General features: G+C 39.4%; 1 protein-coding gene across 1 annotated transcript in view; it reads left to right on the forward strand.

Moving 5' to 3' along the window:
* si:dkey-33c9.6 (active breakpoint cluster region-related protein) overlaps positions 1-12,422 on the forward strand; it is a 20,462-nt gene extending 8,040 nt beyond the window's left edge. The window contains exons 10-22 of the mRNA XM_004571163.3: positions 115-283; positions 615-728; positions 821-896; positions 2,443-2,538; positions 2,747-2,821; positions 2,924-3,021; positions 3,429-3,530; positions 5,146-5,309; positions 5,585-5,724; positions 8,373-8,507; positions 10,006-10,111; positions 10,429-10,570; positions 12,208-12,422. Of these exons, the coding sequence (XP_004571220.3) occupies positions 115-283; positions 615-728; positions 821-896; positions 2,443-2,538; positions 2,747-2,821; positions 2,924-3,021; positions 3,429-3,530; positions 5,146-5,309; positions 5,585-5,724; positions 8,373-8,507; positions 10,006-10,111; positions 10,429-10,570; positions 12,208-12,309 (1,519 nt within the window). The 3' untranslated portion in view covers positions 12,310-12,422. The remainder of the gene's footprint in view (positions 1-114; positions 284-614; positions 729-820; positions 897-2,442; positions 2,539-2,746; positions 2,822-2,923; positions 3,022-3,428; positions 3,531-5,145; positions 5,310-5,584; positions 5,725-8,372; positions 8,508-10,005; positions 10,112-10,428; positions 10,571-12,207) is intronic.
* The last annotated feature ends 481 nt before the right edge of the window (positions 12,423-12,903 follow it).

A 12,903-nucleotide genomic window follows, 5' to 3' on the forward strand; every position in this document is an offset into this window, starting at 1 on the left:
ATGCAGTGTGCATCTGCCTTTTCACAGTTAAAAAGGAACCCTCTTAAAACTGTTTAAAGGTGTGGAAAGACTCACAAAATCTCATGACGCCTGTTCATGCTGTGTTTCTCCTAGGAAGCAGGACCAGTACAGATTCTGCTGGTATCTGCCTCTCGCCGGTCTAAGACTTCGTTGGGTTGCAGACAAGGAACGGCCGCCAGAAACCAACGTGCGCTTACACAACATACGAACAAAGATGTACGTCCTGCGTCAGCAGCTACTACAGCAGCTCCGGCAAAATCCGGTGTGTGTTTATGACACAGAGAGTGAGAGAGTAACCAGATGACTTAAATGTAAACATTTCTGGTAGCACTTCATAATACAGCCTGCAACCTACATTTAACAACGGGGTTGTTTTTTCTAGTACCTAAACATACTCATCAGTCTGCACAGTAGAACAAGGGACTAACAACTTTTAGTTTTACAGTAAAGAGGAAACAAACAATTTTAATAACTTTTTAAAGTGACCAGACAATGAGATAATGGTGATACTTAAGTATTTTTAGGTGCTGAAAATGACAGCCTAAATTCAGAAAACATACATTACAAATGTCACTGCATTTCTCTGTATGAAGAAAACATCCAGGAGCCTGGCAGCTCGTAGCCAGAAGAAACTGGAACAAATGGAGCTGATGTTGCTCACACACTTGATTGCTTACAGACTGGAGCTGCACAGCCCCAGTGGCAAGGTATACGAGCACACACACATTCTAATGTAGTTCACTTAAGTCCTAAACAACAGACTAAGATTACACAATGGCCTGTTTTTGTCTTATCACAGAGTCACGCTCTCCTCTTCTCCTCTCTCTATGAACTAGAAGAATGGAGGCAGGCCATACTCAAACTCACCACAGCTAGTGAGTACACAGCTTTTGACCACTCTGGAGTGTAATTACGGCTACTCTGCAAATCTATTTGTAGCTTTTCAAGCACTGTTAAGTATTTGTGGCCAGCTGTATGTCATGAAAGTGATTGAAGTCAATCTCGCCCCGGAGCATATTTTAATTTAGTTTAGTAGCTAAATAATGAACTAAACGTAAGTAATTATTTAGTTTAATTTATTAACATTTGTAATTACTTATTAAAATACCATCTTCTGTTGTGCTGCTAGCAGGCTGTGTGTAAGAGTTGAGTCGACTTAGGAGAGAAGCGAACGTGAGATGTCTCGTGGACAGCATGCGGTTTTTATAAAATGCCTACTTGTTATGTTTAAGGAAGTTGAGGGTCTTAGAAAATGTTCTGTAGGTCATGTGAGGCAGTGTTGCATCATTTATATGAGCAAAAAAAACTTGTTACTTGTTTCTGGCCACTATAAGCTGGTTATAATACTAGCTAGCTTGGTTGCTATGTATGGGTACGTCGCAGAGCCAGATAACAGCTAATTACCGTTACTACACACTCACTGATGACTTTATTAAGTACAGCTGTTAAAATCTGTGTTTACTTGTATCTCATATCGGATATCTCATCAGAACACCACATGACATTACCTTGCATTTAAGTTTGTAGCCATTGGTCAAGGTCGCCTGCTGAATTTCAAAGTGATCATCAGAATGAGGAAGAAATGTGACATCGAATGTGGTGCGGTTGTTTGTATCAGACGGGCTGCTCTGAGTATTTCAAAAACTGCTGATCTGCTTGGATTTTCCCACAAAACCATCTATAGGGTTTATAGAGAATGGCATGAAAAAGAGAAAATATCCAGTAAGTGGAAGTCCCCTAGTTGATTTCAGAAGTCAGAGGAGAATGGCTGAAGTGCTTTGATCCAACAAGAATGCAACAGTAACTCAAATAACCACTTGTCAAAACCAGAGTGTGCAGAAGAGCATCTCTAAATGCACAACATGGACGTTATAGCAGCAGAAGACCACACCAGGTGCCGCTCCTTTCAGCTAAAGGAAACTGAATCTCATATGCTCACCAAGATTGGATAATAAAATGCTGCCTGGTTTGATGAACATCTGATTCATCAAACCAGGCAGCATTTTATTATCCATTTATTATCACATCAGAATTGGGCAAGAACAACATGAATGCATGGCTAAATTAACAATTCAAGCTGGTAGTGGTAGCATTTTCTTGGTACACTATGGGTCCCTTAGTACGAATTAACATCACTTAAATCCCATAGCTATATTCTTTTAAAATGGGAGTAGTTAGGAGCTGACTCACTTTTGGAGTCAGCCTCAAGTAGTCATTATGAGGAATGGCAGTTTAGGGTTTTTTGTTGTTTTTTTTTTGGGGGGGGGGGGGGGGGGGGGGGGGGTGTGCAGCCTGCCTTTCATATGCTTTATTTTTTTAGCTTTAATTGAGCCGAGCTTCAAGTTTCTCTCACTGGGGTCCAGACTAATGTGTTACTCTTCTGTCAACTGATTGTTATTTGCTTTGTGTCATGTTTGCCAGACATAGAAACTGTCCCTCCAGACTTGCTCACGTTGACCAGTTCGTGTGTGAAATTGAGAATGACCCAGCAGCCACCTCTACATAGCACTAACGCCGGTACACATCTAAGACTCACTTTTTTCTCACCACACAATCACATCTGTGTCTGAAATGCAATACACTGTGTGAGGTTCTCTCTTTGATCTTTACATGAGACCCACAATACCTTTTACCACAGCTTTCCTCGTGTGTGTCCTGTATTACCATTATGCTTTTATTCAGCGTGAATAAATCCAGTGAGATTTGTCTCTGTCTCTTTCCTCAGGACTGAACGAGGAGGCGCTATGTGGGACTTTGAGTGTGGCCATTGATTCTGCCGCTGGCCTACAGCAGCCAGCTTGTATGCTTCTTAGCAATTTTGAAGCATCATGAGAGACTGGGCTATCTTCTGTCTAAGCTAAATAGTTTTGTGGTCATTAATGATGCTCTCTTTCTCACTCAGGTGTGTATGTGTGTGTGGAAGTGGATGGCTTCAAGTTTTACGATCAGCAGACCCAGACACACTCTTCAGTCCTCAGCCTAAACCCTCACTGGGACCAGGTTAGACTCAAGCCTTTTGAAATATGAAATATTACATTTGGCTTTAATATTGAGTTAATTTGTTAAAGTAAAGAAAATAAGAGACATCAGAGCATTTGAGGAAAAGTCCTACTATCTTGTAGATGGGATTTGTCAACCAGTTCAAGGTAGCAATTCTTCATTTCTTCTTCATGTCTAGCCAGTATCCGACATGATGTCAGGTTTGAGCTTAGGGGATTACAAAAGTCTGCACTTCTGGTGTGACAATACCATGCTTTAAACATTATCAGAGGCAGTAAAATCAACACTAAATCCGACTAGTAGGCCGAAGTGAAGGATTTAGAATAAGACATAGATTCTCCACATGCAGCTTAAGGAAGTTAAAGTCTTTTTTCATTGTTAACATCTTTTTTTTACATTTTAAACAGGAGCTGTCTTTCCAGGTGGACGGTGCACAGAACTTGAGGGTGTTATGTGTGAGTCAGTCAAATGGACAGGATGATACTGTTCTGGGAAAAAATACAGTAAAGGTACGGAGAGGCCTAAGAACTTCAGCTTTATCTTTATTAATACCAGTAAGCTGGTTTTCAATATAATATTAAACATATAATCCAAGATCTTTCCCAGCAACACTGAAGAAAAAAATATGTTAAAAATGGGTTTTAACAGTTGCAGTTCCTCTTTAATTTGCAGAGATGATTAATGTCTATTCTGGGTTTGAGCCCACAGAAACTGTGGTTCACGTTGTAACAGGACTTGTCCAGGATATTTAATACCAATTAGTGAAAATGGAGTTTGAGTCAGTGTTGATGGCTAACTTAGCTCGTACTTTTCTAAATGCATGCATTTGCATGTAATCATTGGTTATTATTAATCTCTGGCTTGAAATGAATTGAACTGAATGATTAGCTGAAGTACTTTTACTATTTGGCATCGTGGCCATTTGTCACAAACTGGCTCAAAGTAGAGGACGAGATAACAGTTCCTACAAGAGGTTTATTCAAATAAAACATCTTAAACATAAAATTATTTTAAACATAAAATACCTAAGACACAAACATCAAAGTGGGTGATGACAGGTGGAGTGAAAGCAGAAGGGAAATGCAGGCAAGTGGCTGGGCATCAGCTACAAATTTTAAACTACAGCAACAGTAGTGCACCATTGTTTCCAATGACAGTAGGAGAGACCTGCCCTCCCTAAATGGGCCCCACTCACTCCCATTGTAAGCAATGAAAGCCACTCAGCAGGAAATGAGAAGGAGTTATCCCTCTGTGAGTGAGAAAAAGAAGAAGAGAAAAGAGGAAGAGAAAAAAGAAAAATGAGGAAGCTTTTTTTGTTTTTGGAGCAATCAAATGAATCATAGATAACTAAATGCTTAAATAACATTAAATAACTGTGAGAGAGACACATGAATAATAGAGCATCACATAATTTGTTTTTTGTGACATCTTCTTACCCTAACCCCACATGGTCACTGCGGATGGCTGGCCCTCCCTGAGCCTGCCACAGCTTTCTTCCTGTTAAAAGGGTTAATGTTTTTTTTTAATAGAACAGTTGTTTTAGGTGTCAGATAATTTATAACATAGTAATGAATGTTCTGTGAATTTTTGCTTGGGTCTCCCACAAAATCTGAAATTGCCACTGAATTTAAGAGACAGAGTAAAGTTTTATAGCCTGGAAAGCCTGGTGAGCTACATTACCTGATGGCGCTTCTATGTCAGGCAGTTATCAGTAAGAGTAGGCCAGGATGTCCTTGAGACAACAGTAGGAGGGTAACATAATCTAGGTTAACCAATAGGGCATAGGACATTGTCTAAACTTGACTTTTGGCACACATAGCACGCAGGGACCTATCCCAGCTACCACAGGGCAAGAGGCAGGCTACATAGAGACAGACATATTGTTTTATTTTCTGTCTTATCTTGTGCAACTATTTTTGAAAGGTATTGCATAAATGAAGCTTATTATTATCATTAATTTGGCACGTGCCTTTTTTTTGCCAATCCAGATATATAGGTTAGGGGTAAAAATGCCCAATGTAATTATTTCACCAGACAGATTTTTTTCTAACTAATGATCCTACCATTTCCTTTATTTTAAAACCCCATGTCAAGTTGAATTTTACTTTTTTCTGTGTTCATCAGTTGGACTTTAAAACTCTGAATAAGCGATGGAAAAAACAGACCCTACAGCTGGGCCAGGTGGAGCTCACCCTCTCTCTCAAGTACTGTCCCCACCCACTGGGACCACCCAGCTCCACAGTTCAACAGCCGCCAATCTTTGGCGTCCCCATTGAAACCGTGGCAAAGTAAGTTCCTGCCTATCATGTCAGTGTGTCAGCTGGCTCCCTCTTGGCCTACCCGAACAGTCTAGACACCTTGAAACTGAAAGCTGTAGCTTGGTTCAGAGTTTTATTTCCCCTGTGTGCCCTTTCGTGGAGCTAGTTTTCAGTTTAATTTGTGGGAAAGTAGATTAAAGGGAAGCAGAAGTGTGGCGGGAGTGGAGATTGAAATGAAATGAAACAGCCTATCAATCAAATGCAACATAACTTACACAATGCTTAAAGTCTCAATCCTCTGTCAGACAGGAGGGAGTGCTGGTTCCTCATGTGGTGCGATGCTGCGTGGAGGAAGTGGAGAGGAGAGGCATGGACGAGGTGGGAATCTACAGGATTTCAGGAACAACCAGTGAAATCAGCACGCTCAAGGCTGCGTTCAACAACAGTAAGAAAAACATAACACAGAAAAATGATCTTTTTGTTGGAAAGTGCAGTGATAAAGAATTGTTGCAATGCAAGGAGCAGATTGGAGTGAGCTGCAGTCATCAGGCTCTTCACTCAGGTCTTCTTTAACATGACCAGAGATGGGCAGTAATGTGTTACTTGTAACGCATTACTATAATCTGATTACTTTTTTCAGGTAACGAGTAAAGTAAGGGATTACTATTGCAAAAACGGTAATTAGATTACCGTTACTTTCCCGTAGGAACGCTGCGTTACTGCGTTACTAAAACTGTGATTTTTTTGCGAGAATGTCTCATGACAGTGACGTAAGCGAGTGCGACATTCGTGACAACAATGGATCACATATCGATTGTGGGAGAGAGTATGAGCGTGCAGCGTTTAAAGCGTGGAAGCACTGACCTTACTTTGAGTTTGATTCCATAAAAAGTGACAAAAACATTAGTGTCCATCGTGCGTGGGAAGAAAACTTCTTTTACACCGAACCCCCCCCCCCAAAACAAGCTCCGAGTGCGCAACGATGTAATGGGAAATTCACAGAGAAACTCGCGGATTTTTCAACTGACCGCTGCACACCTGCACCAGAGCACACCTCCGCTTGCCCCACTCCTGCTTTACAGGTGAAAATAGAGCAACAGGACCGCTGAGTCTTTGACTTTATTTATTTTCTGCTGTGTTTTACTTGCATCTATTTGAAAGACTGAGTGTAAACAGAAAAAATATTTTATTTTATGTGCTGGAATGTGCAGAAAATAGGTTTAAATGTTAAACTAATTTCTTTAAGTCAGAGAATGTTGCATATAATTAAATTTTTGCTTGATGCATAAAGTTAAAAGCTTAAAACTAATAAAACAAGTTTTAAAAAGAGACTTTTCCATTTGATTACATTTTGTATGATGGATTATGCAGAAAAAGTAGAATTGGGCTGAAAGATCTATCGCTTTATCACCTCTTCAGGTTGTAAATCATGTTTTTAAAAAGTAACTAAGTAACTAAGTAACTAAATAATTAATTACTTTTGAAAATAAGTAATCAGTAAAGTAACGGGATTACTTTTTGGGGGAAGTAATCAGTAAGTAGTTACTGATTACTTTTTTCAAGTAACTTGACCAACACTGAACATGACCCAGACATTTTCAGCTTCCTCATCCTCTTTCCTAAACATTATTCAGGACAGTCCTTTTGTTAATAGTAAAAGTCAGTGAGAATCAGGAACTGCAGTCAAGGGAAATAACATGCATGTTTGTCTTTGAACTTCCTTGATCCTGGGTTTTATCTTCCCGCCAAATAGTGCCTCATATCAGCATGGTAACAAGTTTTTACAAGTTTTGTTAGGAAAACTGCAGCACGTTATTGAAACATGTGTAAACATACATGGGAGTACAGTATATAAGGGAAAAACAGCATTTATGCAGTTCTAATAAGGTTAAGTCAAAATTTCAACTTTATACTTCAACACAGTCTGAGCTCTCTTGGGCAGTTTGCTTGTCATTTCTGTAAGAAGTCTTCAGGAAAAGTTCTCCAGGTTTCTTTAAGGACATTCAAAGCTCTTCCATGAATGTTGGCTGGATTTAGATGATACTTCAATATTGAGGTCTGGGCTCTGGGGAGGCCAGACCATGACTGATGGTGTTTCATTGTGTGTTTCTATCCAGGAACACTTTAACTGAACTATATTTGGGATGCTTAAAAATGAAATTGAAATACCTCATTCTTTTCTCCTTATTTCTCTTCCTTAAGAATTCCCTTCCTTTTTTAAAGCCACACTGTTCGGATGAGGTTTCAGTGAACAGCAGATTGATAAACTTAAGGGTTCTCAGGTCCTGGGTCTTAGATACACCTTTTTCCTATTTATTAAGGACAGTTCTTGTTGTTGTTGTTGCTGTGAATAGTTTTTTAGGCCTACTTAACAAAATGAAAAGTGATTCCAGACTTTTGCACAGTGCTGTATGTTTGTATTTAGCAATAATGTTTGAGCACTAAACATGCAGTATAACTTAAAAAGATATAATTAAAATGCTAAACTGAAGGCTCAAAGAGGCATCAGTTCATTGGTTGCAGACCAAGAATTTTTAAAAACTCAACTATCACCAAAATAATTCAAATTAATTTCCTTGAAATCGTAACTTTCTTCCAAGAGAAACACTAGTGGTGACATTTGACCTTGACTCTTGAGTTTAGGTGCAACATCTCAGAAACATTTATCTCTTGCTAGTGCTGCACTGTGCCAAAGATAGCTGACTTTAAACCCACATGTTTCTTTTGTCTAGGAAAGAACTGACTGAAAAGTGAACACTGTCATTGTTGCTAGCGACTAAAATGTCTGTTTAGCTAAAAACACCTGATTGCTTTAAAAACGTATGCACACATTCAATATCAGACAGATTAATCAATGAACGGCAGTCTTGGAGGATGAACACTTAATATGCAGGCAAACGTATATTATGGTCTGTTTGTCTTGTTTATCGTAAGAAAAACAAAAACTGACTCAAAATCTTTTACCTGATGATCTACATCTGCAATGCAGCGCATACCCATACATGTTCTTGTGCCTGTGAGGAAGGAAGTGAAGGTTAAAAGAAGATACCTGTAATAAAGATAATTATCATTATCTGTCCCTTTTCTGATCAGATCTCCGTGAAGCGGTGACGAAGCTGAGAAGCGCAGAAGTGAACGCTGTGTCTGGTGTTCTCAAACTTTACTTCAGAGAGCTGCCTGAACCCCTGATACCCACTGAGCTTTTTCAGAGTCTGACAAGAAGTCTAGGTAAGACAACACATCCCCAGTACAGTGGGGCAAAAAAGTATTTAGTCAGCCACCGATTGTCATCATTTTAAGTGGGGGAACTTGCACAATCGGTGGCTGACTAAATACTTTTTTGCCCCACTGTACATGACAAAGCACATGCATACTGTATGCATACTTCACTCTAAACCTTTAAACTACTTGCATAGTTTGTTGTTAGAACTGGTATCTCTTCAGTGCAAATTCATCATCTAGAAGCTTTTTACTGCTTGTAAAGGAATGAAAAAAAGAGGCTAAAACAATTATAGATGAATCATCTATCAAAATAGATATTCTGCTTCCTGTGAGTTTTCACAGCCTGAAAACTGAAGCCAGTTCAGAAATACCTTAGATGTGCTTTCTTTTTAATGACAAGCAAGAGAGATCGGGCTGCATAAAGGCCGATGGCACAACAACTGTTGATCTATGACCACAGTGAACTGATATGTTTTTCAGCACTAGTTTCAAGTGTTACTGAATGATGCACATTTGCATGTGATGGTTGTCAATAGAGCGAGAAAAGAGGAGAAAGCAGGGTACACTTCAGGGTGGGCCTGTTTTACATTGTGGTTGTGGTTGATTACTCATTTGAGAGGGTTCCTGTGTGAACACAGAGGAAAGGTGCTTCAGTGCGTCCTTATTACCCACCATAAGTGTCTTTTGACCTATCTCTCTCCCCTCACCCCCCAACTGGTCACAGTAGATGGCTACCCCACCCTGAGCCTGGCACTGCTACATGTTTCTTCCTGTTAAAAGGGAGTTTTCCCTTCCCACTGTTCAAGTGCTTGCTCATAGTGTTGTCTGACTGTTGGGGTTTTTTGTCTATTATTTCAGAGTCTTTACCTTACAATATAAAGTGCTACCTTGAGCTTGTTTTGATTTAATGGTAAATATATAAAATGTAATTGAATTTGAGTAAAACAAGAGGATAACACACAAGGTGAAGTATCTATGGTGTGCATTTTGGTGCATCTTCAAGACATTGTTAAGGTAAAGAAAAGAGCATTGAGATCAGTAGCTTCTGCTGCCACATTATTTAGCATTGTTATTAATATTTCACATTATTCTTTTGTCTTCTGCATGTTTTAAATTGAAATCAGAAAAAAATGATTAGGAAATGACATCTGCGGTGAATTTTTTCGCAAGCTTTGCTTGTGCTGTGTAACGTGCTTTAATTGTCAGAACCACCCCTCGCTCACCACATCTGCTTTCAAAGCACAATATGGCAACAGTCAAAATGCTTTGGAGATTTCACTGTGGCACCATACAAACTAATGGGGAGCGTCCATCTTTTATATAAACTCTATTTTACATACAGGGGAAAAGGGGTTTGTATATAAACCCTGAAATTCCTTCTGCAGAAGTGAACAATAACCCTATTTCCCTAAGCTTTATTGACATGAACAGCACCTTTAAATGATGCCCTGTGAGTCTCACAGACACTACTCAGTTAACTGCATCCTGGCTGATTTTCATGTAGACATCCAAGAACAAAACCCACGGCTGGTCTCCATGTTGTCCCTGCTGCAGTCTTGTCCTGATGCCAACCGCCACACCTTCCTCTACCTGCTGTATCACCTCCAACGGTATGAATCCACAGCTTCACCCATGACATGGTTATATTGGTTTAACCTTCAGGATAATTATTTGAGTGAATTTTGCTCTCTCTGCTAGTTAAAACTGAAAAATGCTTACTTTTAAAAATATGTAGGAATATGAAAAAAAATACACTTAGCTCATTAAACAAACTGCACAAAATGCCGTAATGGTCAGTTAACTAGAACACCTTACACCGGGAAGTAAGAAATATAAACTTTATTTTTTATCTTTACAAATCAGCTGATATTTTCAGTCTGTGCCTAAAACTTTTTAATGTTTTCAATCTTTTTTTTTTTCCTTCCAGAATCTCAGAGAGGCAACACATTAACAAGATGTCTCTACTAAACCTTGCCACTGTGTTTGGGCCGAGTCTCCTACGCCCCCCAGTGGCTGGGCAGGGACACCATGGGCCCACTGTGGATATCTCTCAGGAGGTGGTGGTACAGGTGAGTGGATACCTGAGAAAAAGACTGATGTCTGGAATTAGCCGTGTTTAACACAATGTCTGCAAATTTGCTGTATTTATTTATTTTATTTTTTCTAATGATTAATTAATGCCAAAGTGAAATAATTAGTAAAAACAAATGAAAGGTGAAAGTAAATGTCAGAGTAAAGAGCGAGCATTACTTACCAAAAAGGCATGGTTTGAAAAGAAATCAGGAAATCACAACTGTGAGCTGGGAGTGTATAAACTACAGGTCAGCTGAGTGGGAAACTTGATAAGAGAAAATGTAATGACAAGTTGAGATTTGCATGAAAACAGGCATAAGATCATATCGTCCAAACTCGACTCCCTACCTCCTTTTCCTTGGTGTCAATGGAAAAAGTTGTTAGGTCAATGAAATGTGTGATGAAGAACAGTATGATGCCAGCTGTTTTACCGTGTTGAAACTACAATGTCCAGAAAGCAGTCTGCAAAATTTCCCCCTTACTTCAACCAAACTTGTTGGCACGCTGATCTCATAGGAAGAAGATCCTAGGTTTGAATCCACCAACCAGCTGGGGTCCTTCTGTGTGGAGTGTGTATGTTGGCCCTCTATGGGTACTCCGACGTCCTCCCACACACCAAACACATGCATGTTGGCTTACCCAATGATCTGAAACTAGACATAGATGAGAATGATTGTCTGTCTCTATTTGTCTGTTTCAGAGACAGAGGTTGGGGGCTCAAGCCTACACCAGCTAACCTGATGTAAAAATGAATTAACAAATATTCTTAATGCTGGCAATAGAGCAGTAGACTTAATTAATACAAATTCAATTACAGCAAACCTTAAAGAAATTTTGATATAAGCTAGAACAGGGGTAGGCAACTCCAGGCCTCGAGGGCCGGTGTCCTGCAGGCTTTAGAGCTCACCGTGGGTCAACACACCTGAATCAAATGATTAGTTCATTACCAGGCCTCTGGAGAACTTCAAGAAATGCTGAGGAGGTCATTTAGCCATTTAAATCAGCTGTGATGGATCAAGGACAGATCTAAAACCTGCAGGACACCGCCACTCGAGGCCTGGAGTTGCCTGCCCATGAGCTAGAAGCTTGATCTGAAGAGGCAGCATCTTCATTATTGTTCATATTTCACCTCTGGGTTTAAAAAACTGTTGTTAAAAAATAAAAACATACTAAAAAGCTATAGTGTGAACATGGAAACATACTTCTGTTTAACATTTATAAGATCTGACCCACTTCGTTAATTTTTCTGATAATTTTTGGGACATTTTGGGTTTTTTGACTGATTTGCTATGAAGGCTGGCTGGACCATACTTTATGGTCCAGCCAATGCATCCTGTGCTAAAGGAGGTAGTAAAGGAAACTTTACCTTTCCTTGGTATGTAGGGAATTCAAGCAGCTCTTTTTTTATGGCTGCTCAGACTATTCAGTTACACCTCGTGACTCGATCAATGACTAAAACTCCAAAAAAGTATGACATAATGACATCATCAGTTTTCAGTTTCCAGAAATTGTGCAAAATTTTGAACTGAAATACATTTCAAAGCTCTGAGGTGTGTGATAACTTAGAAACGTGTGTTTCTTTCACCATGGACCTGATGTGTGTGTGTGTGCATGTGTGTGTGTGTGTGTTCAGGTCCAAGTCGTTTTCAGCTACCTGCAGTGCAACAACCTCCCTGAAGCCCAGCTCTCTCTGCCACATGACTCAGACACTGAGGATGAGGCCACCCACATATGAGACCACCAGCTGTGTCATGGCCAGCAAGACATATAAATGGTTAGAAACCACACTGTGAGAGACTGCTGTAAGATTACCAATAAGAATAAACCTATTTATTGAATTTTAAAAAATGAACTCTTGTGTGTTTTTTGCTACATTTAAAATTTGCAAAATTTGTTGTTAGATATGTCCCGAACAGCAGGTCGTAAAAGACACGTCAAGCATTTAACTGGCCAAAGCTAAAATAGTTCTATACCTACATCACACATTATATTAAACTTACATAATATAAAGTAGGAAGCAAAGCAAACCAGTACTTTCAACAGTACATTCATGACCTGTTAGGTATACAGCATACCAACAAAGTCTATTTAGTTTTCAGTAAAAAGTCATCTTAAGGAATCAAAACTGAAATCTATTCAATGTTATTTAATTCCCTTATTTTTTTAATTCTAAGGATGACTGCCCAGGCAAAATTAAAACCCAATTTTTAAATTTCTGTCTTTTTCCTCATTTTTACTCAAAGCTGCTCACAGGAACTTTAGCAAAAAGGGTGATTTTAAGTAGGTTTTTTCAGAGTAAGTGAAGTAGATTGCAGTGGCACACCAAGTG

Source organism: Maylandia zebra, linkage group LG3 (genome assembly GCF_041146795.1).
Source record: "Maylandia zebra isolate NMK-2024a linkage group LG3, Mzebra_GT3a, whole genome shotgun sequence".
In the NCBI taxonomy this organism is placed as follows: domain Eukaryota; kingdom Metazoa; phylum Chordata; class Actinopteri; order Cichliformes; family Cichlidae; genus Maylandia; species Maylandia zebra.